Source organism: Ochotona princeps, chromosome 2, assembly GCF_030435755.1.
Source record: "Ochotona princeps isolate mOchPri1 chromosome 2, mOchPri1.hap1, whole genome shotgun sequence".
Lineage (NCBI taxonomy): Eukaryota > Metazoa > Chordata > Mammalia > Lagomorpha > Ochotonidae > Ochotona > Ochotona princeps.
Window position 1 is genome coordinate 92,920,223 of NC_080833.1, and position 27,980 is coordinate 92,948,202.

The following is a 27,980-nucleotide window of genomic DNA, read 5'->3' on the forward strand; positions in this document are numbered from 1 at the left end:
CAGCCTGACCCCAGTCCCAGCTCTACTTAGTGGGTGCAGCAGCCTATCTCAGCTGCCTGACCCAGCTCCAGCCCTCATATGAACTGTCAAGTGTTGGAGTTCAACCCAGCCTGACCTGCATCTGATCCTGCCAGTGTGTGCTGTGGACTGATCCTGACTTAACTGCCCCCAAACCTGACTTAAACATATACTGACAAGTGCTACAACCTGGCCTGGTCTGACCTGCTCACAACCCAAGTTCTTGGGCTCACCAGCTGGAACTGTGGCTTAGCAGGGGAGTTCCTCAAGTTCATCTACCAGGCCTGCTCCCAGCAAGGGATCTCATGTAGCTGGCAGATGCTGCTACCCAGACTGATATGGCCCGCCCTCAGTCCTGGCACTTACCAGCAGGTACTGTGGCCTAGCCTGACTAGTCTGACCTATTCCATCTCTTACTGTAGGGTGCTATGGCCTAGCACAGCCTGGCCCAACCCCAGACCTGATTCTCATGTGACCTGGTAGGTGTCGCAGCCTAGCCCAACCAACCGCACTTATTCTAGCTGTTTCAAGTGCCAGTGGATGCTGGAACCTAGCCCACACTAGCCTGCCCCCAGACTCAGCCCACATGTGTGCTGTTGGGTGTTACATCCTTTCTCAGCCTAATCAATCCTCAACTCCCGCAATGGGAGCTGCAGCCCAGCAGAGCAATCCTGAGAGTTGTCCTACAAGGCCAGTCCCCTGTCCTTGTTCTTGTGCATGCTGACAGATGCTTTGACACAGCTGGTGTGGCTCACCTGCAGCCTCGGTTCTTCCTGGCAGGTGTTGCAACCTAGCCTAACTAGCTAGGCACAACCCATACCCTGTCCTGTCCTGCCCTCAGATCTGGTTCTCTTGCATTCTGGCAGGTATGGGGGCCTAGCTTGATGTAACTCACCTGCTGCTCCTGCTCCAGCACTTGCAGGCAAGTACTGTACTGTAGCCTAACCCAGCCAGGCATGCCGCCCAACCCCAGGTTTTACATGGGCTAAGAGGTACTGGATGATACTATTTAGCCCTGCCCAGGTTTCCCATGTGAGCAGGCACTTTGGCCTGACCCAGACATGCCCTCCAATTTCCCCCCTATGATCCACTCTGTCTCAACTCCCTCGCCTACTTGTAATGCTATGGTCTGGTCCATGAAGATGCCAGAAAATATTCCTTCTTTATCAAACATGCCCTCAGCTGGTCCCACTCCAACATCTCTCCAGATCCCTGTCTCTGATAAATCTGCAGCTCCCCAACCTGAGGCCCAGGGTAGCATGCCCTAGCCAGGAGTTTCCTGCCTTCCCCTCTTATTAAGAAAGAAACAAAGAGAGCCTGGTGCTGTGGCCTAGTGGCTGAAGTCCTCACCTTGAACGCGCCGGGATCCCATATGGGTGCTGATTCTAATCCTGGCAGCCCCACTTCCCATCCAGCTCCCTGCTTGTGGCCTGGGAAAATGGTTGAGGATGGCCCAAGGCCTTGGGACACTGCACCTGCATGGGAGGCCCAGAAGAGCTTCTGACTCCTGGCTTTGGATCAGCTCAGCTCTGGCCATTGCGGTGAATTATTGAATGGAAGATCTTCCTCTCTGTCTCTCCTCCTCTCTATACATATCTGACTTTGCAATAAAAATAAAATAAATCTTTAAAAAAGAAAGAAAGGAAAAAAGAAAGGAGGAAGGGGAGAAAGGAAGGAGAGGAAGGAGGGAATGAAAGGAAGCTTCCCTCTTATTAAGAAAGAAAGAAAAAGCAATTTTGCTGGCATATTATATATTTAACACAAACTTGACATTAACCAGGCCAAGAATACCCACCATCTACTGGTTGCTTTTCTGCTTTTCAACCAGGAGTGTTAACACTTACTTAAGTATAAGGCAACCTAGGCTGTTGCCTACAGAGGGGTTAAACTTTTGACTTATTGAATTTTTACTCTATAGGTTTCATAAGCATTTACTTTGACACAAATCTAGCCTACCAGTTGTATATTTTATATTAATCACTTGTTTTTATTAGTGGCATTGACATATACCTACAGATCCCTTGTCCCTTTTTATTTGACTTCAGGACACGTAGCAGCAGACCTTGTGCCAGCCAAATAGGACTCTCTCCTGTGTATGCTCCCTGTCCTGTGCATACTCCCTGTCCTGTGCTACATGTCAAGGCTCTTGCTTACCAAGGCCAAGTTCACTGTGCACCCAGCTCCAGGAATCTTCTCAACTCACAGTCATTCCTGAATCCTCCTCTTAGGCAGGTGACTGCTTATGGAATGCTGACCAGACAGATGGTCACATGGAGGACAGCAACCTGGAAAGGCTGTTCTAAGGGAGCCAGAAGCTTTCCAATGCTCAGGTTGAGAGACAGTTCATTCTCCAGTATCCATGCATTTATGATCTTCTGCCCCTTATTCTAAAACTGCTATGGTTCAGGTAAGTATTCCCAGAGTGCCAAACTGCCATCCAGAGTAAACAGGCTGGAACTGGCTTTCCAAGAGGGAATTCTTCCACATCCCAAACCTCCTGAAAATCTGCAGATGGCAGGCACCATAACACATTTCAGAGAAGACACGGAAAGATTCATTCTCTATGATTTAAGATTTAGTTGGTTTTGAAAAAAAACAAGTACAACAAAAACTATACTCAGTGGGATAAGCTTTATTGAGAAACAGTCTGAAAACATAGACCAGGAATATCCATATGAGGAAGGCACCCTGAGGGAGGTCCCAGGGGCTGTGCCTAAAGACTGCCTGCACCTTCACCAGCAGCCCAGCAGTTCTCAGAACAGGGCCCAGCTGCAGGGGGCTTCAAGCCCTGGCACCATGCTGCAGGAATGAGAAGCCAGGCAGAAGGAGGGAGAAACCCAAGGTGAGGAACAGAGCAACATGTACAGGGCACAGAAATGACCAAGACACCATGGGACCCCAGCTGACCAGACACACCCACATATAGCATCCTGCTCCCCCAGGCCCTGCTGTAGCAACAGAACAAAGAAAACCCCTGAACTCCAGCACGTCCAGTGCTAAGTCAGGGCTCCCAGGGAAGAGAACAGGCCCAGGCGGAGGTTCAGGCTTCCTGGGGAAAAGGCAGTGCCAGGGAGACCTCGCTGCAGAGCAGGGCCAGCACTAGCCCAGCGACATCTCTGGCTATTTGGGCAGCTCAGGGCTACTCAGGGCACTCTCGGCAGAGACAGGGCCATGAGGTTGGCCTTAGTGCAAAAGGAGCAGCCCAGGGGGTGATGATTGAAGAAGAGGGCAGAGTTGAGGCTGGCCAGGGCTTCTATGGGAGGGTTGGCTTAGAGGAGAGGGGGCAACAGGCTGGGGAAGAGGATGCAATGGAGGGAGAGAACTGAGAAGGCTGAGGCAGGGGTGGGAGGCCTGAGCTCCCTAAAGCCCCTCCCACCTCATTATAGAGCCTTATTTTCCTGTCCAGGAGGCCAGCTTTAAATACATAGGCACTCGGAGGAAGCGGCTGGACTTCATGTAGGCAGCGATCTTCGGCAGGCCCTGCAGGGGCAGAAACAGGAGCAGAGCTAGGGGTTCTGTGGTCTCCTGGGGTTCCCACAGCCCCAGTGTAGGCACAGCCCAGTGGGACCAACAGCGGCCATTGCACGGGGCTGTGGTGGCTGCACTGACATCTCCATAGGACCACAGCCCTGCGGAGTTCATGCTTCATCACAGACACCTTCCTCCATACCTCTAAGGATGGATCAGCAGGGAGTTGGATGCTATGTAGCAAGGGCAATGTCAGTGCTGGGTCAGAGGCCGCTCCCCCCATCATGATCCACTCCTGACCACAATATCTCAGGGGGACTTGATGGTCACAGCCATTCAGGAATTTACTCACAGTCAAACACTGAGCAAGCAGAGGATGGCACAGCCTGCCGATGTCCCTCTTCAAACTGTTCTCTTCTGCGCCACAGAGACCCATTCACCCCTATCTGCACAAACACCTCCTTATCCACAGTGAGGTTGCCTGCTTGCCTGGCATTGCACACAGAGCAGGGACGTCCACCAGGAAAAGGGGCTTAAACCATGCAGGGCAGCCTGCAGAGCAGTCCTGATCTTACCCAGTGATTCAGCAGGCCCTCACTGTGGGTTTCAGGAGGAGGTGCAGCAGCAAAGGAAGGCAAGGCCAGGTGCCAATCCTCCCCTTGACACAGGAAGTCCTAACTCCTCCACTTGGTATCTCAGACCAACTTCACTGAATATAAATTCTCCTCATCCTGAGACCCATTATAGCGAGCAGCACCAAGCACACTCCTGGGAAATCTACCTGCATGCCAGGGCTGACAATGCCCATGGACGATCTCAAATTCAGGGAAATCCAGTATTCTGAGCTTAACAGCCTGGTCTGGCAGCCACACAGTCCAGCTCACATATCTAATCTATGTTCAGTACTTCCTTATCAGCACACAGAGCTGAGCCAACTGTTGTTGTATAATCCCCAAGGCCAAGGGCCTGGATCTCACCCAGAGCTGAAGAGGAAGAACATCTCCCCTTAGAGAGAGGAATGGGACAAAGACTGTAGAATGAATAGCTTGTGTACCCAAGCCTCAAACTCCCAAAATGTGATCAGGTAGGCATTGCTGTGAGCAGGATGTCCCTGGGTGACCAGTGTGACCCTGAGAGGTGAGGACAGGCTGTGCTCCTCAGACCCACACTGTGTGATCACTTCCCCTCCCACCCGCTGTGCCTGCAGTTCTCTACTGGGCTCCATTCCAGCATGGAGTCACCTTGTCACATGAATTAAATTAAGCATCAACGACCTGCTACATGTCACAGACAGAACATGTAGGACACTGGAATGAGAAAAGAGACATGAGAAAGTTTTCGCCACCAACTCTTCAAGACAAGAACCTGCACCAGGGGCATTTCAAGGCCACTGAGATCCAGCACCAACAACACACCTGGGAGCTGAGTGTTTCCACACAAGGAGCTCATTGCTTCAACTGTTCTAGAGATCAAGCACATGGATTGTCTCTGACTCTGACGCTGAACCTCAGTTCTAACATGTCTCATCCTCCTGATGCCCGCTGCACACATGCTCACTGTCAGGCTTCTCCTAAGGTCTCCAGGGATGGGAGACCCAGACTGGTCAAGGGCCTGAGGCTGCTCCTTTTAGCGCAAAAATCAGAGAAACCCTAGTGGTTGCCCATATATACCAGAGGCTCCTAGGAAGCTCAGCACAGCTGTGACTGGCTCTGGAACCCCGGCAAATGGTTTACGTCCTTACTGATTCGGTTTCCTTATGTGTCAACTGGGAGTAACAGCTCTATTCACCTTGTGGGAACATATGCAGATATACAGGACAGAGCAGGTGCAGGATACTAACCCTGGGTCCTGCTCTGAGGGGTTGGTCTACAGCTCAGCTCCAGGACTCAGAGAGCATGAAGGAAATGGAAAAGGGGAGAGGAATATCGGAGAGTCACCTCAAATCGAGCCATGAAATCCTTCAGGTTTGGAAACGCATCCAGGCAACCAGGAGCAAATAAACGGTTCTGGTCCAGGATGTCATAGACGAGGAAATCGGCAAAGGTGATCTGCAGAAGCCAGGAGGAGGGAGCTCAGGACCAGACTGCCCTGACCATGCCCCCCTGCTCCTATTTCCCTCACTCCCTCCTTCTGCCTCACCTTGTCCCCTGCAAACCAGGGCCGCTTCCCCAGGAACTGGGAGTACAGCGTCAGCTTGTCTGGGAGGCCCTTCAGGTAGTCAGGCTTCAGCGTCTCCTGAAGGAGCAAAAGGCTGTCAGTACCCGAAGACACAACTTTGGGGAGAGGGTCTGCTTGCCCAGGGTTGCACATGGCCCCACTGCTCAGGAGAGCAGCTGTCTTCCCTGTGCGTGGCAGCGATGTGTACAGTTCACAAAGGATGAGAATGTGATGTGAAAGGATGGAAGGAAAAGAACCCAGGGCCTCTGGATGATCTTGGGTTTCACCTTGGGGAAATATGCTTATCTTAGGGGACACAAGAAAACCCTGGTAAAGCAGGGCACATGCCTGAAGAAGCTCCCATCTTAAACTACTATAACCCCCGCACTGTGACTGTATCCCTGGCACTGTTGGGTCAGCTGCAGAAGATGACCATAGACAGACACATGCTTGGAGAGTCAGTCATCTGGAGAGTTTATTTGGAACCAGGAGTAGTGTAGATATGAACACAGGGTTTAAGTCCTCATTGAGCCCTGCCATGTCCTGTCCATTGGGGCACTCACAAAGTCAGGGCTGTAGCAGATACTGCCAAGCTGCATCCGGGTATCCATAACCTGGTTCTCCAAAATGTCCACGCGAATCTTCTCCTCTTCTGTCTCCCCACCTGCAGCCCACACACACAGCAGACACCCTCAGCATCCCACCCAGCCAGACCCAGGGCACGGCCACAGCCCCACATCCTCAGCCAGCCCCACTCACACAGGTTGTGCTTGCGGCTGAGATAGCGCAGGATGGCGTTGCTCTGGGTGAGCTTGTGAGTGCCATCAATCAGGTAGGGCAGCTGGGGAGGGAGGAGGGAAGTCAGCTGCGCTCCCAGGTGCCCAGCACCCCCTGAGCCAGGGCACACAGGAGACCTGGCACCCTCTGCACTTGATCATAGCAGGCTCTAGAAACATACTCTGTACAATGAGTAAATAAACAACATCACAGAACATCATGAAAATTGCTATAGAGAACCAGGAATGACTGATTGAGTGTAAGTTCCTGGTCCTGAAATCTGTAAATGTGGGAAGGATGTGCAAATTGGAGACATCATGTACTCCCCACTCCCATCACTAGTCATCTCATCCCCTGCACTTACATTGGGAATATCCAGGCCCAGCTTGAATTTCTCACTCAGCCACTGGCTTTGGTCATAGTCGGGAGCTGTGAAGAAGACCAAGTGAAACAAAACCTCCCCCGTGTGCCACTTGTTCCTTGGTAACCTCCCAAGGAGTCAGGGGCAAGACCCCTGAGACAGCGCATGTGGAATCTGAACCTTCACCTCCCATTCAAGGTCTAGAATAATGGGAAAGAATGGTTGTAAGTGTCCTAAACCCTGCATGCCAAAGGCTCTAATGTTTTAGGAAAGGGCTAAGGAACAGCCTATTGGGATCACTAACACAGCTAAGCCCAGTCCTCCTCCCAGTGCCCTGCCACACTGCACCCTCCATGGGACCAGGGAAGAGGCAGGCTCCGCTGCAGGTGGTGGGAGCACACAGAGGTGTGCCACAAGTGGCCTCACAGGGGTTCTAGCTATCAGTCAGTATTGCCTGGCAGAGGTCAATGCAGGCAGGTGCATACCATCCCCCATGGTATATCTCTTTTCCTCATAGCTGGTGTCCGTGTATTCCAGGAGTAGGCGAATAGCATGACACATCTGTGGCAATGACCGAGAGTGAGATGAGATATTGAGTGAGTGGAAGCCTTTCTTATCTCTTCCAGGTGAGCTCTGCTCCCCCTTGCACACCCAATCCCCTCTACACAAACACTGCCTGCACAGTGAGACTCTGAGCCTCTAAGAGTCTCGGGCAGGCAGAGGCAGCTACCTGCTCCTACAGGAACTATGGATTGAAATGCCCCGGCTTCTCAGGCACCTCTCGCCCACCCGTGCAACTGCATGCCTGCTGGGCAGACCCTTTGCTTACCCCGCGGATGTCCCAGTAACCCAGCGTCATCGACATGGTGTTGCTGGAACTCTGTGGGCCTGGCCTGGAAGCTGGTGCCAGTCTTCAGGGAGGGCAGGGGTGGAGCTGGTGATCGGCCCGCCTCTCCATGCCTTTCCCGCCCAATTCTCCTGAAGGTGGCGCTGGGCCCAACCCGCAGGGAGCAGGGAGCTTCAAGTCAACTCCCAGCCAACTGGGATCCCTGAGCGAGGTCTGGGAACTCCAAGGCCAAATGCGGCGCTAGGATTCGCTACTTCACTAGCCCACCACAGCAGCCACACTCTGCTGGGGCTCCGGCAGTTGGCAGTGCCCTTGGCAGCCAAGCCAGGCCTGCAGACAGTGCCACAGCTCCCTGCACTTGCCCCCACAGGCATCCCTTTGTCCTCACCCCTGGGCTCTGGGAAGCTCCAGCTGCCAGCACCTGCCTAAGAGGGGTGCCAGTAATGGAGCGCTCAAGTCAGCACACCTATGGAAGGGGGCCACCATCACAGAGTGGAGCATCAGAAGCAGCAGCTCCAGAAGGCAGAGGATGCTCCGACACACAACCAGAAGAAAGAAGGGGCTGTGTGTTGTCCTTTAAGGGGTTTGGGGAACCAGCTTTGGGTCATCTGACTGAAGTCTTATGGTCATTCACCAGGCAGTGTTTTGAGCCAGTCAGTCATCAGCAAGTGCACCTTGCAAGCAGGCAGCATGGCTGAGGTGCCCCCTCAGAAATTTCCCATTGTCAGATAGGTGACCACCTTGACCAAGACAGTGGCCTTAAGGGCAGTGTCCAGGAGGGAGGTGAAGGAAGGTGGGAGAGCCTCTTTGGGGCAGGAGCAGAGCCCTGTCTTTAAAGGTTCTGAGGAGACGTGAGCAAGAGATCCCTGAGAGGGGAGAGGAGCAGAAGGGGCAGAAGGGGCAGAAGAGGCAGAAGGGGTAGAAGGCGTAGAAGGGGAGGGGCCCAGCCCTTCCTGAGGACCCGGATGAAACCCCAGGCTGCTCCACTGAGCCAGCAACATCAAGACGCTGGGTTACTGGAACATTCCCTGGGTGAGCAAAGGGTCTGCTTGGAGGGCTGGCGGGGGCAGATCTGAGCAGCTGTTGGTGGTGCTTAGGTGCACTTCCTTAGCCTCCCCAGATCTCCCTGAGCCAACCTATATTTCTGGGACTGGGATTGGGGCAGCATTGGTTGTGGCAGTTACCAGGTGCATTCACCTGGAGAAAAAAGGACAGATTCTGGGTCTCTATGTCTCTGACCTCTTTCTTCTTTGACAATTGCCCAGCTGGCTCATGCCACCTGTCTTCTGGAATACACAGCTATGATGAGAGGAGACACTCCACAGGTTCTGTAATGCACCTGCCTGTGCTGACCTCTGCCTTAATGCTGAGTGACATCTGAGTCTGCCCCTACCCTGTCCTTGAGTGGTATAGTTGCCATCCCAAGACAGGGTGCTAGAGGAACGTTCTGGGCAGTGGTGTGTCTGTGAGTGGGTTGGGAACTTGCTTAGGTAGTCACACATGTTTCTGAGCCTTTAGCATGCAAGGTCCAGAGCCCATACATCATTCTGTCCCTCAGACTTTAAATGTGAGGTGAGGGGCTCAAATCCCACACATGCCCTATCTCAGGGGTCTTGCCCCTGACTCTTTGGGAGGGTACCAGGGAAGAGGCTGCGCACTGGGGAGGTTTTGTTTCACTTGGTCTTCTCCACAGCTCCCGACTATGATCGAAGCCAGTGGCTGAGTGAGAAATTCAAGCTGGGCCTGGACTTCCCCAATGTTTGTGCAGGAGGGGTTAGGGTCTGGTATGTAGGTGAGTGTATGCAAGGTTTTTGTCTCACTCTTCATTCGAGCCATCATGATACTGTCACCAGGATTCTGGACATTTCCAAACTTCCTGAACATCTGCTGTATGCCAGGCACCATGACACATATCACAGGGAAGACATGGAGGCATTGTTTCCACATAGATATATAATTTGAATCAGTGTGAAAAACACAGGGAAAATAACAATTAAATTTCAGAAGAATTTTTTTATTAAGAGGCATCCTGAAAATGTAGAAAAGGATTATCTATGTCAGGCAAAGAATCTGAAAAGGGGTGCCAGTGACGTATTCCTGTGGACCACCAGCCACTTCCCATTAGTCCAGCAGCTCTCAGAACCAGAGCCCAGCTGCAGGGCACTTCAAGCCCTGGCACCATGCTGTGAGAACAAGGAGTCAGGGAGAAGTTGGGACCCAAGATGAGGCACAGAGCAACATAGAGCATGCAGAAATGATCAAACATCATGGAAACCCATCTGAACAGACACACCCACACATAGCATCCTGCTCCCAAGGCCATGTTGTGCCAATAGAACAAAGAAAATCCCCAAACTCCAGCAAAGTCAGTGCCAAGCCAGGGCTCCCAGGGAAGAGAACAGGCCCAGGCGGAGGTTCAGGCTTCCTGGGGAGCAGGCAGTGCCAGGGAGACCTCACTGGGGAGCATGGTAAGCACAGACCCAGCGACATCTCTGGCTGTTTGCAGAGCTCAGGATCACTCAGCCCCTCACAGGCAGAGACAGGGCTGTGGAGTTGGCCTCAGTGCAGGAGGAGCAGCCCAGGGGCCGTGGCTGAAGAAGAGGGCAGAGCTGAGGCTGGGCCAGGGCTTCTATGGGAGGGGCTGGCTTAGAGGACAGGGGGCAGCAGGTTAAAGAGGAGGAGGGAGAGGAGGAAGAGAACTGAGAGGCTGAGGCAGGGCTGGGGGCCTAAGCCCCCAAAGCACCTCCCACCTCACTCCAGAGCCCTATTTTCCTGTCCAGGTGGCCAGCTTCAAATATATAGGCACTCTGATGAAGTGAGTGGACTTCATGTAGGCAGCGATCTTCGGCAGGCCCTGTAGGTGCAGAAAAACAAGAGCAGAGCTCAGGGTCTGTGCCACCATTGTGATTTCCACAGACCAGTTGAAGTGAGGCAAGTGGACCTGACATCAGTCACTGCACAGGGCTGTGGTGGCTCCATCGACATCTCTGTCCAACCACAGCCCAGGGGAGTTCACGCTTCATCACAGCGCCTCACACCACACCTCGTATGATGGATCAGCTAACCGAGATGGGAGGTGCTAACAGCTGAGTGCTGTGTGGTCAAGGGCAATGTCAGTGCAGGTGCAGAGATCACTTCGCCCCCAGCACGATCTGCTCCTGGCCACCACATCTCTGAAGAAGCCTGAGCGTCACAGCTGCTCATTAACTTTCTCACCATTAAGGTCTGGGTGGGCAGACAGGACAGGAACAGGCTGTCTCTGTTTCTCTTCACACTGTTCACCTCTATTTTACAGAGACCCTGCCATCCCTGTCTGCACAAACATCTCCTTTTCCACAGTGAGGTTGCCTGCTGGCATGGAGTTTCACATACAATAAGGATATCCACCAGGGGTAGGGGCTTAAACCATGCCAGGGCAGCTTGAACAGTAGCCCAGAACTCCCCCCATTGACTCAGCAGGCCCTCACTGTGGGTTACAGGAGGAGGTGTAGCAGCAAAGGAAGGCAAGGCCAGGTGCCAATCTTCCCCGTTACAGGAAGTCCCAACTCCTCCACTTGGTATCTCAGACCAACTTTGTAGGAGGACATTGTGACCCGAAAAGGTCAGTGAGCACAGGACTACAGTTGGTTGGATAATATTTGGAGGAGAATAACCAAATGGCTACCTTTTGTATACCTTATTGGATATCATCTGCATATGTATATGAGAACACCTGGTGGAATATACAAGACAAAAGGAGTTCCAAACAAGCATTAATGGTTTTGTTGATAAGCTCAGCACTTCCTCCTTTATCCTATATGACCCTCAGAGTATAAAGTCTGATGCTACTAATAAACCTCGGCTTTTGACCATCAGTCAGGGTCCACGCGTGTTATTATCGGCTCCGTGCACCAAGTCCATCGCTGCGGGACAGCGACAACTGGCGCCTGAACGGGGACTTGAAAGAAGAAGAGAAAGTGCAGCGGAGACCCCCACAGAAAGTGGTGAGTGGGACAATGGGCCAGAACCAATGTAGGGCACAGTCTTTTACCTCTCTTATGCAGAATTTTTTAGTGAAAAGTGGAACGAAGATAACTAGGCAGCAATTGCATTCTTATTTAGAGCTTGTTAGTGAATATAATCCTTGGTCTCCAGATGAATGGACACTAGAAACTGGACTTAAGAATTTTACTCAGAAAAATGGTGAAAAGGTCGGAAGGATAGAAGATATTCAAGTTAGTTTTTGGATTATATCGGCTTTAATTAGAGCTATTATTATAATTTTAGAAGGGGAATCTGCAAGAAATTCCTCTAAGGGGAGACACCCCCAAAATGTAGCTAAAAAAGAAGTGTTTCATAGTACGAACAAGGAAGAAAGAGAAAGGGAATCCTTAAGAGGCCCACCTAACAGGAAAGGACGCTGTAATATGGCTAAAAAGGAAACGCCTCATAGTACAGATGAGGAGGACAGCAAAGAGGAGCCCGTGAGAGATTTCCCTAATGGGAGACGCCTCCGTAATGTGGCTAGGAAAGAAATGGCTTATACTACAGATGAAGATGAGAAAGAATGTGTGAGAGACCCTCCCACGAGGAGATGCCACTGTAATGCAGCTAGAAGAGAAAGGCCTTATACTACAGATGTGGAAATTAGGAAAAGAAAACTTGGAAGATGTTAACATAATGTGGCTGAAAATGAAATCAGAACTAAGAAAAAGAAAATTTTCAGTGTTAAACCGCAGGATTTCTCTAGTGAGGTAAATGAGGCTGGGATAAAGCAACAGTTAAATATCAGCTCATGCCGTCTTGCTCTTAAATCTGATCAAAAACGTTTCCAAGTGACTGATGTTCCCCGGAGACCTCATGAATTCCGATTGCTTTTTCCAATCATACTTAGTCAAGAAAATAACCAACCTACCTATGAAAGCCTAGATGTTAATGCCATCATAGCTTTTAAAAAGGCTTGTGTGTCCTATGGACCTACTTCTTCTTATGTGTGGGAATATTTAAATGGCTGGAGCCAGGGAGCAAACTGGATTCCTTATGATTTTGAAGTAATAGCAAAAGTAGGGTTTTCTCCTTCTCAATATTTACAATGGAAAATGTGGAGAAGCGATATGGCTAAGGAAAAACTGCTGTCCTTAGGAGCATCAGGTCAGCAACTCCCTGGTGGAGGACAATTGACTTATGATATGTTGGTTGGAGATGGACAGTGGGTTACTACAGAGCAACAGATACAGCTACCTCAAGCTGCGCTCTTGCATATACGAGACGTAGCATTGTGGGCATGGGAGAAAACTGAGACTGGGTCTGAATTTGCAGGCAGTTATACAAAAGTCATTCAAGGAGCCAGAGAATCTTATGCTGATTTTGTAAGACGTTTGACAGACTCTATAGAAAAACAAGTTAGGGGAGAAGGCACTAGGAAATTGTTGTTAAAGCAACTGGCCTTTGATAATGCGAATGAGGACTGCCAGGCTGTTATTCGTCCTATAAAAGAAAGAGAGGATCTTCTGGGTTACCTGAAAGCCTGTCGCAACATAGGGACATTTAAACACCGTGCCCGCCTAGCAGCACTTGAAACTTTTGCTATTCAAAAACAAATGAAGGCTAAATGTTTTAATTGTGGCAAGCCAGGACACCTTAGAAAAGATTGCCGAATGCTTCCTTCAACTCAAAAATACCATGCGGATACTTTTAACAGTCACTCCCCTGGAATATGTCCTAAGTGCCAAAGAGGCCAACACTGGAAAAAAGAATGTAAATCCAAATTTGACCGTGATGGCAGATGCCTGTGGCCAGAAGACTCTGGGAGGGGCCAGCCCCAGGTCCCAAACATTCACAGGTTTACAAAATGGGAATCTGCAGAGAAGCTACAAACTTAAAACTGCCACTGTCTCATTGCCCCACCTGTGCTCCTCACCCTGCAAGTATAAATCCTGGAGGCTGAAATTCCAATCAGTTGTGGTGTATGCATGTTATTCATATAGTGCTTTTTCCTATACAGCATTGCTTAATCATGTATACTAATTTTTAAGTACAAGTCTTTATATTAAGTTAATTTTTATGTTCACTGCCTCATTACGTTCTCATTGTTTAAAATTAACAAAAGCGATGTTCTTGCTTTAAGGAGTGTTTGGGTGATGTCATTATATCATTATAAAGTGAATGTTTGCTGTTTTGTTTGTTAATGTACCCAAGTTGTAACCGCATGTCTTTTGGAATATTTTATAATGCTGAGGAAGCTGGCCTTCAGTTTAGTGGCTAGCTTTCACAATAATCACCAATTTCAAGGTCTTTTGTTGTGGTAGATGTTTAGCAAACTGACTTCATCTGTATATCCTTTGCAACTTTTGGGAGCTTGGAATTCAAAGAAGATACTAGGCTTTTGTAAATCCTGAGGGTTTTTTGGGGGGACATTTAATAAAAATGTGAAATTTTATCATAAATAATTTGGTATAAAATTGAACTCGAACACTATTTGATTATTTCAAGGTATAAGTTAATGTGATATTCATTGTCTACAAAGTGTTTGCATGTATTAATTGCATGTATTAATGTAATTCTTGTGTTTTTGGCTGGTTATCAAATCTCTCACTGCCTTTAATGTGTCAAGGTTTTGTATATGTTTTAAAGATATTTGAGTGATGATCTCGCATCAATAACCAATTGTAATCTATCATATGTTATGCTAATGTCAACAACAAATCTTGTTTCAGATATTTTTAGCTATCCTTAAAAAAGCATTTAAGAATTCAAAGGTTTCAAATCCTATGGATTCCCTTGGTATTCTTACGAGGCCTCAAGAATGCCAACGGATCTATCTCCCGTTTTGTGGAGACAGTTGACCAGGCTATTGGATTATACTAAGATTATTGCCAAATAACAAATGGAGTAAAATTTTATTGTGTCAAAATGTTGTATACATCCATGGAGTTGTGAAGGTTTAATTTTAGCTTGTGTTACTAATTATGTATTCTTAGCATGGCTGTATTGCTGGGAAGACTGAAATTTGCAATTTTAGATTGATGGAGGGATTTCATAGCATGATCAATGTTTTTGTCTGAGTTTCTCAGTTCAAAACTATTGACTTAATGGCGTTTCACTTACTGGTTTCTGGTGAACACTACTACTAAGCTTGGTTGAGAATAATATTTTCAAGTCTCCAAAAGTGTGTGTGTGTGTCTGTGTGTGTGCGCGCATACATGTGTGTCTTAACATTTTGTCCTTTGTAAAAAGTTGTTTCAAATTGTTATCATGTGTTGCTGTTTATCAAGAGCAGGTTGCCTTGGGGCTGTGGCAATCTGCAGCCACGCCCAGAGCTTTCTGATAGGATTGTAAAACCACAAAGATGTTAAAGTTATGCTTTAAAAGCAGAGGGGGGAATATGCTACCCCTGTAAATGCATTAATTTGGTCTTACTCACCTTAAATTTTGTTCAGATTTTGTCTCCTGGTGAGCACCAGCTTTGCGTCACTAGAGGCTGCTTGCAGGCCCAACACAGATGCCTTTGGTTTGATGGAGGGACCCAGCCACTCACAAGTGGAGAGGTCCTGACCCCTTGCTAACTGTGGGAAGAGGGTTTGTTCGTGTTTTTCCAGAAACTGAGCTGCAGCCTGTGTGGGTGCCAGCTGGTAATGTAAAGCCCTGGACTCCATTCACTGGAGGAAGTGCCTGCAGTAAGACAAATTCGCGACTTCATTCTGAAAGATCCATTGCCATCCAGGAGACATTGGAGGAGGAGGAGGAGGCCAGACCCCTCCCAACACCGAGTGACGTGAGGGATCCTAAGAGATTGGTGCATCAAGCGCAACTGTCCTTGACATTATGATGCATTTAATAAACACTAATAATCCGTGGGAAAGGTTATGCTCTTGTCCCTAGAATTTCCTGATGGATCCTCAAAACTGGCTCATCTGACCTCGAAAGTGTTGCAACTCCCTTGAACTCAACACTGCCCCTGGAGAAGATGGAACCCCCAGTGGAGCTGCCTCTAAGAACTGAAAAGCTAAATTTGTTTAATATTCCTCTGGTTCTACTACAGGTCAGGAGTGCAGAGAAATTCTCCACCTTCTTAGAATGTTTGAGGAAGACTTTAAGTGTAACTTGTTATTTATAGATTTTAATGACCTTAGACATAAGAAAAGCCATAGAAATTTGTGGTGGCATCCAAGGACGACTCTGACACCCTCTTAAAGGAGGTTGTGTGTATAGAGCAAGGGGGATCTCAGGGTGGAGCAGGAGGATAAGAGGAGCCCTCTATCCTAGTCCCGGAGACCCCCGGAGGCCTCCCATGTGCTTTCGCTGCAGAAGCAGTGGATATCTGCCTCATCAAGGACATCGAGAACTGTATCCCGACTGCCAAGGAGATCACAAGGAAGATGAGTGCCCTTGGAGGCCGCGAACTCTGAGGTCAGTCCTTTCCTATTGGATTTCTCACAAGGGATTGAAGCAGCCCAGGGGTCTGGTGACCTGGGAACTTAAGCCAGGAGCCTCGGGAGGCACTCAGAGAGAAAAGGATTGTAGGAGGAGCTTCCTCTAGTTCTTAACTAGTTCCAGCCTTGGCTCCCAGCCCTCTCTTACACCAACCATCAGGGTTGCTTGTGAGTCCCATGTAGAGTTAAATTCTTCCTCACTCACTAAGTTGTTGGGGATTTCCCTGCTCACCTACCTAAAACTTTTTTATTCTTCAATTGTTAAATGCAAAACTGTGCTTAACCTCTATAAACTGCAAAATTTAAATTGGGTTAAGAATCTCCCTGAAAAGCTTTTATCAATTTAAAACTGTTAATGCTAAACAAGATGTAACTTTAAAGAACTTTGATGTTATGTTTGAACTCAGCTGCTATGTATGTCAATGTTGGTCTTTACACTGTTCCTGTGCCACTCTGCTTTCGGTTAAATAATATTGTTTCTCCCCATTTTTCTGCTCTCCCAAGAGCATGTTTCCCCTACATACATCATTCAGGCCTAATTTTACAAAACACAGAAGGGGGATTTGTAGGAGGACATTGTGACCCGAAAAGGTCAGTGAGCACAGGACTACAGTTGGTTGGATAATATTTGGAGGAGAATAACCAAATGGCTACCTTTTGTATACCTTATTGGATATCATCTGCATACGTATATGAGAACACCTGGTGGAATATACAAGACAAAAGGAGTTCCAAACAAGCATTAATGGTTTTGTTGATAAGCTCAGCACTTCCTCCCTTATCCTATATGACCCTCAGAGTATAAAGTCTGATGCTACTAATAAACCTCGGCTTTTGACCATCAGTCAGGGTCCACGCGTGTTATTATCGGCTCCGTGCACCAAGTCCATCGCTGCGGGACAGCGACACAACTTCACTGTGATCGACTTCTCTTATCCTGAGACCTGCTACAGCTAGCAGCACCAAGAACACTCCTGGGAAATCTACCTGCACGCCAGGGCTGAGAGTGACGATGGACCATCTCAAATTCAGGGGAATCCAGGGTGTTCTGAGCGTAACAGCTCTGGTCTGGCAGCCACACAGTCCAGCTCACATATCTAATCTATGTCCAACCCCTCCTCTCTGGGAAACAGAGCTGAGCCAACTGTTGTTGTATAATCCCCAAGGCCAAGGGCCTGGATCTCACCCAGAGCTGATGACAACGAGCTGAGAAGAACATCTCTCTATGTGAAGGAGAACACGACATATAATGTAGAATGAATAGCTTGTGTACCCAAGCCTCAAACTCCCAAAATGTGATCAGGTAGGCATTGCTGTGAGCAGGATGTCCCTGGGTGACCAGTGTGACCCTGAGAGGTGAGGACAGGCTGTGCTCCTCAGACCCACACTGTGTGATCACTTCCCCTCCCACCCGCTGTGCCTGCAGTTCTCTACTGGGCTCCATTCCAGCATGGAGTCACCTTGTCACATGAATTAAATTAAGCATTAACGACCTGCTACATGTCACAGACAGAACATGTAGGACACTGGAATGAGAAAAGAGACATGAGAAATTTTTCGCCACCAACTCTTCAAGACAAGAACCTGCACCAGGGGCATTTCAAGGCCACTGAGATCCAGCACCAACAACACACCTGGGAGCTGAGTGTTTCCACACAAGGAGCTCATTGCTTCAACTGTTCTGGAGATCAAGCACATGGATTGTCTCTGACTCTGACGCTGAACCTCAGTTCTAACATGTCTCATCCTCCTGATGCCCGCTGCACACATGCTCACTGTCAGGCTTCTCCTAAGGTCTCCAGGGATGGGAGACCCAGACTGGTCAAGGGCCTGAGGCTGCTCCTTTTAGCGCAAAAATCAGAGAAACCCTAGTTGTTGTCCATATGTACCAGAGGCTCCTAGGTAGCCCAGTACACCTGTAACTGGCTCTGAGACTCTGACAAATGGCACTTTCCTTAGTGACTCAGTCTCCCTTGAATCAACTGGGAGAGACAACTTGCACAGATACACTGGGCACAGCAGGTGCAGGATGCTAACTGGGTCCTGCTCTCAGGGGTTGGTCTACAGCTCAGCTCCAGGACTCAGAGAGCATGAAGGAAATGGAAAAGGGGAGAGGAATATCAGAGAGTCACCTCAAATCTGGCCATGAAATCCTTCAGGTTTGGGAACGCATCCAGGCAACCAGGAGCAAATAAACAGTTCTGGTCCAGGATGTCATAGACGAGGAAATCGGCAAAGGTGATCTGCAGAAGCCAGGAGGAGGGAGCTCAGCACAGGGGGAGACCGACCATGCCCCCTGCTCCTGCCTCCCTCACTTCTTCTCTCACCTCACCTTGTCCCCTGCAAACCAGGGCCGCTTCCCCAGGAACTGGGAGTACAGCGTCAGCTTGTCTGGGAGGCCCTTCAGGTAGTCAGGCTTCAGCTTCTCCTGAAGGAGCAAAAGGCTGTCAGTACCCGAAGACACAACTTTGGGAGAGGGTCTGCTTGCCCCTTGGTCGGGGGAGCAGCTATCTTTCCGGAGCAAGACAGGAATGTTCCCAGTTCACAAAGGATGAGAATGTGATGTGAAGGCATGGAGGGAAAGGTATCCAAGGCCTCAGGCTGACCCTGGGCTGCCTTTTGGGGAAATCTGCTTATCCCTGTTGGGACATGAGATAGGCTTGGGAAAACAGGTACACGCCCGATAAGCTCCCATGTTTAACAAAAACAACTGAAGCACTGGCATTCAGCATCCAGCTGTCTCATGTTGCACCAGGTGGTAAACACAGATATGTTAAGTGTTAAGCACAAAAGAGATTTGCTGGGGTCAGTGCAGTAGGTGTGGATGGCACGAAGGCATGAAGAGAACAGCTCCCCTGCTTGGCAGGGCCCGGGGGAGCTTCCAGCTGTTTGGCAGGACCCAGTGGATTTCTCTCTGACCACCTTGACTCACCCCCTTTTTGTATGGACACTCCACCACCCTACTAAGAATTCTGTAATCTATTGAGGCATTGTTTGCCCCTGTGAGATGGCTTTTGCCACCAACGTGAGCTTGAGAGTTAAAGTTATTGATAATGTTCTGGTGAGTGGGCTTTTGCACACAGGAGTACAATTAAACCCATGCCATTTCTGGACACCTTATTGTGTGCCTACCCACTGCCCTGAAATCTGGCCCAGACATCTAGCATGCCTTCTGGGAAATGGCTTGATAAGAATTTTACAAACTAATGGAAATGATGGGAGTATGAGCTGAAACTGCTTTGGCAAAAAATATAGTTATTGTGACCCTAAAGGTTAGCCTGTCCTTGCAACAGTTTAGAACAGTTAACAACAGTTTAGCTGCTTTCATAATTTTTTAACTAGAGGAAATAGAGGGTGATTTTATTAACATCATAGAGATATACTTTTGATTATTGTTTGTTTATGAGGTTGTAGACGCTGCAGTCGTGGGGGATTTAATGTTTGAAACTTTTTGTTCTAGATCGTTATGTTTTCCCTTTTGTTGTATTTCTCCCACTAAGTGATAGATAAGTTGTGAAAAGACAATGTAGTAAGAATGTTTTACTGATTAGTAGGCAACCATCTGTGCCTTGGCCTTGGAGTTCTGGCTATCACCTAATCGCTACTTCTGAAGAATGAATAACAGCTTGCTTGAAAGAAACTGATTATAGTAACTTACAGAATTATCTTAAGAGCACCTGGTTGACCATGAAGTAAAAATTAATTGAACATCTGAGCATGCTGGCTTAGTTCTGAAGTTAAAGATAGTAAAATCAAATATTTATGCAGAAGCTCGTCATGTGTCTAAGTAAACAAAAAGGACAGCTTCTTCTTGAGCTGCAGCAAGAAGGCACCAAGTGACAGTGTCTGTGTCTTATCTTATTGCCGACTCCATGTACCTTTCTCGAGCTCCGAACTCAGCTGGAGCTGGACTCCAGCAGAGATTCTTATGCAAAATTTCTGTGTTAGAATGGATTTCAACCCAGAGACACTAGATAGATTTCTATGACTATGGAAATCAATTAGCAGATTTTGTTTCAGTAGACTTAATGCAGAATCATTCCAATTTTAGTGTATGTGCTGCCGAAGTGAGCATAACACTGCTGAATCAATGTGTTGATCAGACAGTAAATGGGAGAATCATTCCACTTAGGCAGTTCAGTGGCAAACTGAAGGGTTGCAAATAAGAACACAAGCTACAAGTACTCACTGAACCCCACCAGGTCTGATCCTGTGGGGGCACTCACATAATCAGGACTGTAGCAGACCACGGCAAGCTGTAAGCGGTTGTCCATAACCTGGTTCTCCAAAATGTCCACGCGAATCTTCTCCTCTTCCGTCTCCCCACCTGCGGCCCCCACACACAGCAGACACCCTCAGCATCCCACCCAGCCAGGCCCAGGGCACGGCCACTGCCCCACGCCCTCAGCCAGCTCCACTCACACAGGTTGTGCTTGCGGGCAAGGTAGCGCAGGATGGCATTGCTCTGGGTGAGCTTGTGAGTGCCGTCAATCAGGTAGGGCAGCTGGGGAGAGAGGAGGGAAGTCAGCTGGGGTTCCCAGGTGCCTAGCATCCCCTGCCCTGAGCCAGGGCACACAGGAGACCTGGCACACTCTGTGCCTGGTCCATGGCAGGCCTTGGAGACATTCTCTGCACAAGGCATGAGTGAGCTATGACATAGAACCTCAGGGAAAGACTGCAGAGAATCACGGGTGACAGTGGTTGAGCACAGGTCCTGGTCCTGAATCCTCTAACCATGGGAAGGATGTGGAGGCAGAGACACCAATCACGACCCCACTCCCTCCAACACCCCATCCCCTACACGTACATTGGGGAAGTCCAGGCCCAGCTTGAATTTCTCACTCAGCCACTGGCTTCGGTCGTAGTCGGGAGCTGTGGAGAAGACCAAGTGAAACAAAACCTCCCCAGCATACAGCCTCTCCCTAGGAGAGTTAGGGGCAAGATCCCCAAGGCAGGGCATGTGGGTTTTGAATCATCTCACATTCAAGATCTGAAGGAAAAGAGTGCTTTAGAGGCAACGGAACTGACACACCTATTGCAACAATTGTAGGGAAGTCTAGCGAAGAACCTTACCCACTGACCCAACCCCTCAACACCCCTACACTGACATGCCAATCTGCACCCTCTAAGGACCAGAGTAGGGGCAGGATCAGATGTCAGCCATCCTTAGCATGGCAGAGGTCAGAGCAGGCAGCTGCATACCATCCCCCATGGAGTATATCTTTTCCTCATAGCTGGTGTCCGTGTATTCCAGGAGCAGGCGGATGGCGTGAGCCAGCTGGGGGGATCACAGGAGGTAAAGATCAGAGATAGTTCCCTCATGCTGACCTCTTCAACTCCAGAGAACCAGGTACTACAGCTAATCCCCACTCCACTTCACACACACACACACACACACACACACACACACACACACCCCTCCTGCAAGTCATGGACAACAGCAACACCTAAGTAACTAGAGCTGCTCAGCGCTGACTCCGCCTTCCAAACCGACCCCTCACTCACCCCGCGGATGTCCCAGTAACCCAGCGTCATGGGCATGGTGCTGCTGGTTGCTGCTGGTTTTGGAGTCGCTCCTGCTCCTCCCGCTGGTGTGGCTGGTGCTGAGGGCTCAGAGGGCTGCCTGGGGCTGCATCCGGGTCCTGGACGAGGCAGGGTCTCGCCCCCGCCCCCGCCCCTCCCCTCCCAGCTGGCCTCTCCCCTCTGGCTCCTTCCGCCCCTCTCAGGTTTCTCTGGCTGCACACAGTTCCTCAGACAGGCAGCACTCTGCTCCCCATTCCTGGGAGCGGAAAGCTGCTGCTCGTCCTGGACCCCAGTGTTCCCCAAGCGAGGTCGGGGCGCTCCAACTCTCCGTTTCCCCAGCACTCCCGAGCGCCCACCCTCTGCTGAGGTCCCGGCAGTTGGCAATGCCCTTGGCAGCCCAATTAGGCCTGCAGACAGTGCCACAGCTCCCTGCCCCTCCCCGGCAGGCATCCCTCTGTCCTCACCCCCTGGGCTGACAAGTTCCCTGGGCTCTGGGAAGCTCCAGTGTCCAATGCCAGCCTAAGAGGGGTACCAGTAATGGAGTGTTCAAGTCAGCGCCCCAGGGAAAGACAGCGTTGGGCACTGCCAGGCTCCTAGGCCGACAACCCACAGAGCCATGCATCAGGAACAGCAACCCCAGAAGGCAAAGGTCTGCCTGATCTGACACAGCATGGAAGGAAGAAAGTAGGGGCTGTGTGTTGTCCCTGAAGGGATTTGGGGAACCAGCCCTTGGGTCTCCTGACTGAAGCCTTATGGTCATTCACCGGGTGGTGTTTTTCTTTCATCAAGCAGCTGGTGAATCTCCAAGAGGCCCACCTTACACAGAGGAGGCATGGCTGAGGTGCCCCTCAGAAATGTCCTGTTGTCAGATAGGTGACCTCCTTGACCAGTACAGTGGCCTTGAGGGAGACTGAGGTGGGGGGGTTGTGGCCTGCTCCCACTGAGTACCCAGGTGACACCCAAGCCACTCCCACTGAGGCCAGCTTGCTGAGCCTGCAGCACCAGCAGCAGCACCCCGTGACACTGAGCTACTGGGAGAGCCATGGGGTGAGTGAGGGGCCCTCTCACAGGGCTGGTGGAAGCAGCACTGAGCAGCTGGGAGAGCCATGGGGTGAGTGAGGGGCCCTCTCACAGGGCTGGTGGGAGCAGCACTGAGCAGCTGGGGGAACCATGGGGAGAGTGAGGGGTCCTCTCACAGGGCTGGTGGGAGCAGCACTGAGCAGCTGGGGGAATTCTTTTTTTTTTCCTAAGAGTTATTTTTATTGAGAAGGAGAAACAGAGATCTTCCCTCTGCTGGTTCATTTCCCAAATGAACCAACTCCGCAGTGGTTGGAGCTGAGCCCCCTCCAGGTCTCCCATGTGGATGTAGTATCCTCAGGCTTGGAGACATCCTTTGCTGCTTTCCCAGGACATAAACAGAGAGTTGCATGGGAACACATGCCACCTGTATGGGTTGCTGGAGTTTGCAGACAGAGGGTTAGCCAGTTGAGCCATCACATCAGACTTAGCTGGGGGGATTCTTACGACTCATTTCTGTGGAACCCAGAGGAAACCTTGGCCTCACAGCAACTCCCCAGAGCACACCTACATGTGTGGGGTGAGGAGTGGGTGGTGGCAGTGTTTGTGGTGTTGATTTGGTGGGTTCATCTAGAGGAGATAAGGACAGATTCTGGTCACTTTGCCTTTAGCCTGTGCCCCTGCCATTCTTCCCTCCCCCAGCTAGTTCATACACAGACACCAGCTATGAGGACAAGAAGTACACTGTGGGGGACGGTAATGCACCTGCCTGCACTGACCTCTACCCTACTCTGAGTGACATTGAGTCTGCACCTTCTTTGGATGATGAAGGGTACAGTCTGGCAAGGCAAGGGCACTAGGCACTGTGCTGTGTCTGTGATTGGATTGGGTTTTCTTTAGTTTCCCCAAACCTCTTGCACTTTTGACAAGCAAATTCCAGAGCCCTTAAAACCTTGTTCCCTTGGCCTTGAATGTAAGATGAGGGTTTCAGATCCCACATGCCTTGTCTCTGGCGTCTTGTCCCTCTCCTTGGAAGGGTCCTGTGAGCAGGCTGCACACTGGGGAGTTCTATTTCACTTGATCTCCACAGCGCCCGACTGTGACCAAGGCCAATGTCTGGTTGAGAATTTCAAGCTGGGCCTGGACTTTTGCAATATATGTGCAGGGGATGTGTGGCTGGAGGTGGGGTAGAAAGTGCAAGGTGTCTGCTTCCATCTCCTTACCCAGATTAGAGATTTCATTGGTGCACTCTGCCCAACTGTTGGTGTTCTTAGTTGTCTGTGCTGTTTTCCCATGGTGTTCCACATTGTTGGCCTTTCATCTCTTGTACTGAATATGTCTCTAGGACCTGCCATGGGCCAGACACAGAGGGTGCCAGGTTTCCTGTCTGCCCTTGCTCAGGACAGGGTGCTGCTGGGCACCTGGGAGCCCAGCTGGCTTCCCTCCTCACTCTCCAGCTGCCCTACTTGATTGGTGGGACTCAAAACTTCACACAGCGCAATGCCATTCTGTGCTACCTTGTCCACAAGCACAATCTGTGTGAGTGGGGCTGAGGGTGTGGGGCTGTGGCTGTGCCCTGGGCCAGGATGGGTGGGATGCTGATAGTCTCTTGTTTAGGCTGCAGGTGGGGAGACAGAAGAGAAGAGGTTTTGCTTTTTGAAAAACCAGGTTGTGGATGTCTCTAATCAGTAGATGGACTCCGATGCAGTCCTGATTTGGTGAGTCTTCTCTTTCCGCATGCTGGGCTGGTCCACACCAAGTTTGTGCCCAGGGTCAGGACTCTTGATTTCATATCTGCATGGCTCGTATTTCTCATATGAGCCCAGTGGAGCTACTCAGGCCTTACATGGTGCTCTGTGTTGCCACCACTAACCTCCCAGCCTCAGATTGCACCAATTAAAACTCCAAGTCATTCCCTACCAATATTTTGGATAGAGTCCAGCCTCCGTATTCAGTACCTAAAGAGTAAAGTCACATGTTCTGGCCAGCTTTGTGGCACAGAGGATTAAGCTGCTGTCTTCATTGTCATCATCCCATATGGATATAGATTCAAGTCTCACATGCTGCAATACAGGTTGAACCCCCGATAATGCACCTGGAAAAGCAGCAGAGGATGGGACATATACCTGCTCTCTTGCCATACACATGTGTGACTCCAATAGAATTACAGCTCCTGTCTCCATCTGGCCAGGCTTGGCTGTTTGGGCAATTTGAATAGTAAACCAGCAAAGGGAAGATCTGTCCCTTTTTTTTAAAAAAGATTTATTGATTTTATTACAAAGTCAGATATACAGAGAGGAGGAGAGACAGAGAGGAAGATCTTCCATCTGATGATTCACTCCCCGAGTGAGCCGCAACGGCCGGTGTGCGCCAATTCGAAGCTGGGAACCTGGAACCTCTTCCAGGTCTCCCATGCGGGTGCAGGGTCCCAAAGCTTTGGGCCGTCCTCGACTGCTTTCCCAGGCCACAAGCAGGGAGCTGGATGGGAAGTGGAGCTGCCGGGATTAGAACTGGTGCCCATATGGGATCCTGGGCGTTCAAGGAGAGGACTTTTAGCCGCTAGGCCACCCTTTTTCTTAACTTTGTCTTTTAAGTAAATAATGAAATAAATCTTCAAAGAAAACAAAGTTGGGTGTTCAAAATTCCCTCTACTTCTGACCCTTCTAAGATCCCTTCCTCCCTGTGCATTCCTGTAATGCACAGGCTCCATCTAGGAGAAAAGAAAGAAGTACCTGACAAAGGCTGAAAATGCCAGCCTATCTGTTTCCTCAGTGTTGTTTCTTTTAGAGTTTTTTAGAGGCCTCATGATCAGCAAAGGGCCTGCATCCCTCTTCCTCCTCCCTCCAGCCTCAGATTCTCCTTTGCACCCCTAGAACCACTCAGACGTGTGTCCCATTCTTTCCTCTCCCAACCCCACAGCTAGGCTGCGCTGTTGACTTCCTTCTCTGAGCTTACTGTTCTTTGCTTCTGCTGGATGTCAGAGTCCAGGGTCAGGCAGCTGCTGGCACCCCTGGCTTGGAGCCATAGGAGGTGTTAGGACATGCTGTTGCAGAGTGCGAGAGAGATCACACTGGACCCAAGTATAGGAGGAGTCTTTATTTCCCAAGCTTGGTGACAGCAGCCCCGGCTACACTCCAGGAGCTACTGCGCTGAGCAGCGAAAGTCAAGGGTTTTTAAGCTCTCATTGTCCAATCAGATTTAGAGCCATGCAGTACTAAGTTTCAGGTAGGAAGGGAGTTACCAGAGCCCAAAGTTTTCCTATAGTTCACCTAATCTAATACAATAGCAAGCAGGAGGGGTCAGGTGCCCGGAGCTTCCAGAGTAATTTCCATGCTGTCAGTTGTTGTGAATGGTGAGGAAGGCAGGAGAGGCAGGGTGCACTTCTCATGCCTTCAATTAACTTGAACGGTGCAAGAGGAAGGGCGGGGTGCGGAAACTCCGTTTCTGTGCCCTATCCGCTATGAATGAACCTGACAAGTGGTGTGTGCCATCAGTGGTGGTGGTACGCCATTACAGAAAAAAAATACATACGGATTTCAGACACTTTTGCATCAAAGTAAGCTCATCCTTTTCATGTTGACATTTTGAAATGGTCTCATGAGGCCACCTGTTGCATTTTTCAAAAGATTTATCTATCTACCTATTTATTTTAATTTTTGAATTTTATTGTACAATTCTGTATAGTCTGGGATTCCCCTCCCCCCCAGTTTCCACCCTCCGATTGATTTTTCCCATATTGTCACAACAGTACAATTTTTCATAAGGAATTACAATTCTGTCAGTCTGCTATTTAAGTGTGCCAAGACACTGCTGGTACAGACAATGTCAGACAGTCCATCATAGAAAGACAGATTTACAGACAGGAGAGACAGAGAGAAAGATCTTCCGTCCACTGAATCACTCTCCAAGTGGTCGCGATGGCCGGAGCTGAGCCAATCTGCAGCATGGAGCCAGGAGCCTCCTCTGGGTCTCCCAAGCAGGAGTAGGGTTCTAAGGCCCTTGAGCGGTCCTCGACTGCTTTCCCAAGCCACAAGTAGGGAGCTGGATGGGAAGTGGGGCTGCCAGGACAAGAACTGCCCGTATGGGATCCCAGTGCATGAAAGGAGAGGACATTAGCCTCTAGGCTATAGCTACCTGCTGTGTTTTAAACATATTATTTGCTATGGTGCTGCTTACATGTAAAGTGCCACCTTGCCCATTTTCACAGCGCAGTGGTACTAGATACATTCATAATGTGTTGCAGCCATCACACCCATCTCGCTCCATAACTCTGTCCCTGTAAAAGTGCTGGTACCATTAAACCAACACTTCCCATCCCCACCCTGACCCTGGCAGACACCATCCCATTTCCTGTCTCTGTAACTTTGGCTTCTCCAACTCCATCCTGTCAGTGGAACCATTAAGTTGTAGTCATGACATGGACATCACTGAGCCTGTGTCCTCGTGGGTCACCCAGGCTGTGTCATGCTCAGAGTTCCTTTGTTGAGGGCTGAGCAGTAGAGCCTGCTCCTGTGTGTGTGCACAAGCTGTCCTTATCATTTCCTCTGCTAGGAGACACCTGGGAGGCTCCCATCATGTCGGAAGTGGTGTTGTTTTGAGTATGTTTGTGCATGCAGCTGTCAAGGGCCTGGCGCAATGCCTCAGTTGATTAGTCCTCACTTTGGCAGTGCTGGAATCCCATATGGGTGCTTGTTGGTGTCCCAACTGCTTCATTTCCAAGATCAGGCGTGTTCAGGGTGGTATGGCCGTAGACACAAGTGCTTCATTTCCTATTCAGCTGCCTGCCTATGACTTGGGAAAGCCTTGAGACACTAAACCCAAATGGAAGACCCAGAAGAAGCTCCTGACTTTGGATAAATTCAGTTCTTGCTGTTGTGGGCATTTGGGGAATAAACCAATAGATAAAAGATCTTTGTCTCTCTTCTGCCTTTCCAATAAAAGTGAATCTCAAAAAAAAAGTAGCCCTTCAAGAACTTGGATTTTGTTGTTGCTGTTGTTTGTTTGGTTTAATATTTACCCAGAAATGGAACTGCTGCCATTACATGGCAATGTTACTTTTTGAGAACAGTGCTGATTGGCACAATGGCTGGGCCACTTTCCATTCACATCAACAAAGCAACTCCCTGAGCAGCACTCCGTTTGTTCTGCTTTTTGTCCCAGCCATCACCGTGGGTGTGAGTGGCTACCTCAGTCCAACTCCATCTGGCCTTTCTCTGCCGATACTGAGCAATCTTTTAGGTTCCCATTTGCCATCTGAGTAATCTCTCAGGAACATGTCAGTTGAAGTCCTTCACTCAAACCAGAACTGATTTGACTTTTGCTTTAACTCACTGTTTTGTAAATAGAATATTAATGAAACACATTGCATCCATTCACTCAGGTACTCTGCACCATGAGGGTG

General features: G+C 49.5%; 2 protein-coding genes across 8 annotated transcripts in view; one reads left to right on the forward strand and one right to left on the reverse strand.

The window, feature by feature from the left end:
- Positions 1–21,664, reverse strand: part of LOC101522940 (glutathione S-transferase Mu 2) — a 104,647-nt gene extending 82,983 nt beyond the window's left edge. For 3 of the 7 annotated variants that reach the window (XM_058659997.1, XM_058660004.1, XM_058660000.1), the window contains exons 1-7: positions 21,545–21,664; positions 21,242–21,317; positions 20,847–20,911; positions 20,462–20,543; positions 20,266–20,366; positions 18,372–18,467; positions 18,172–18,282 (exon numbers count right to left, since the gene is read on the reverse strand). In XM_058659997.1, coding sequence (XP_058515980.1) covers positions 18,172–18,282; positions 18,372–18,467; positions 20,266–20,366; positions 20,462–20,543; positions 20,847–20,911; positions 21,242–21,317; positions 21,545–21,580 — 567 coding nt within the window. In that variant the 5' untranslated portion in view covers positions 21,581–21,664. Of the gene's footprint in view, positions 1–3,340; positions 3,499–5,423; positions 5,535–5,625; positions 5,722–6,206; positions 6,308–6,402; positions 6,485–6,784; positions 6,850–7,266; positions 7,343–7,610; positions 7,658–9,637; positions 10,483–18,171; positions 18,283–18,371; positions 18,468–20,265; positions 20,367–20,461; positions 20,544–20,846; positions 20,912–21,241; positions 21,318–21,544 lie in introns of those variants that run through there. The other 4 variants (XM_058659999.1, XM_058660003.1, XM_058659998.1 and 1 more) reach the window with 4 other exon arrangements.
- A 1,486-nt stretch (positions 21,665–23,150) lies between these two features.
- Positions 23,151–27,980, forward strand: part of LOC131478020 (glutathione S-transferase Mu 2-like) — a 34,774-nt gene continuing 29,944 nt past the window's right edge. The window contains exons 1-2 of the mRNA XM_058655166.1: positions 23,151–23,166; positions 23,282–23,335. Coding sequence (XP_058511149.1) covers positions 23,151–23,166; positions 23,282–23,335 — 70 coding nt within the window. The remainder of the gene's footprint in view (positions 23,167–23,281; positions 23,336–27,980) is intronic.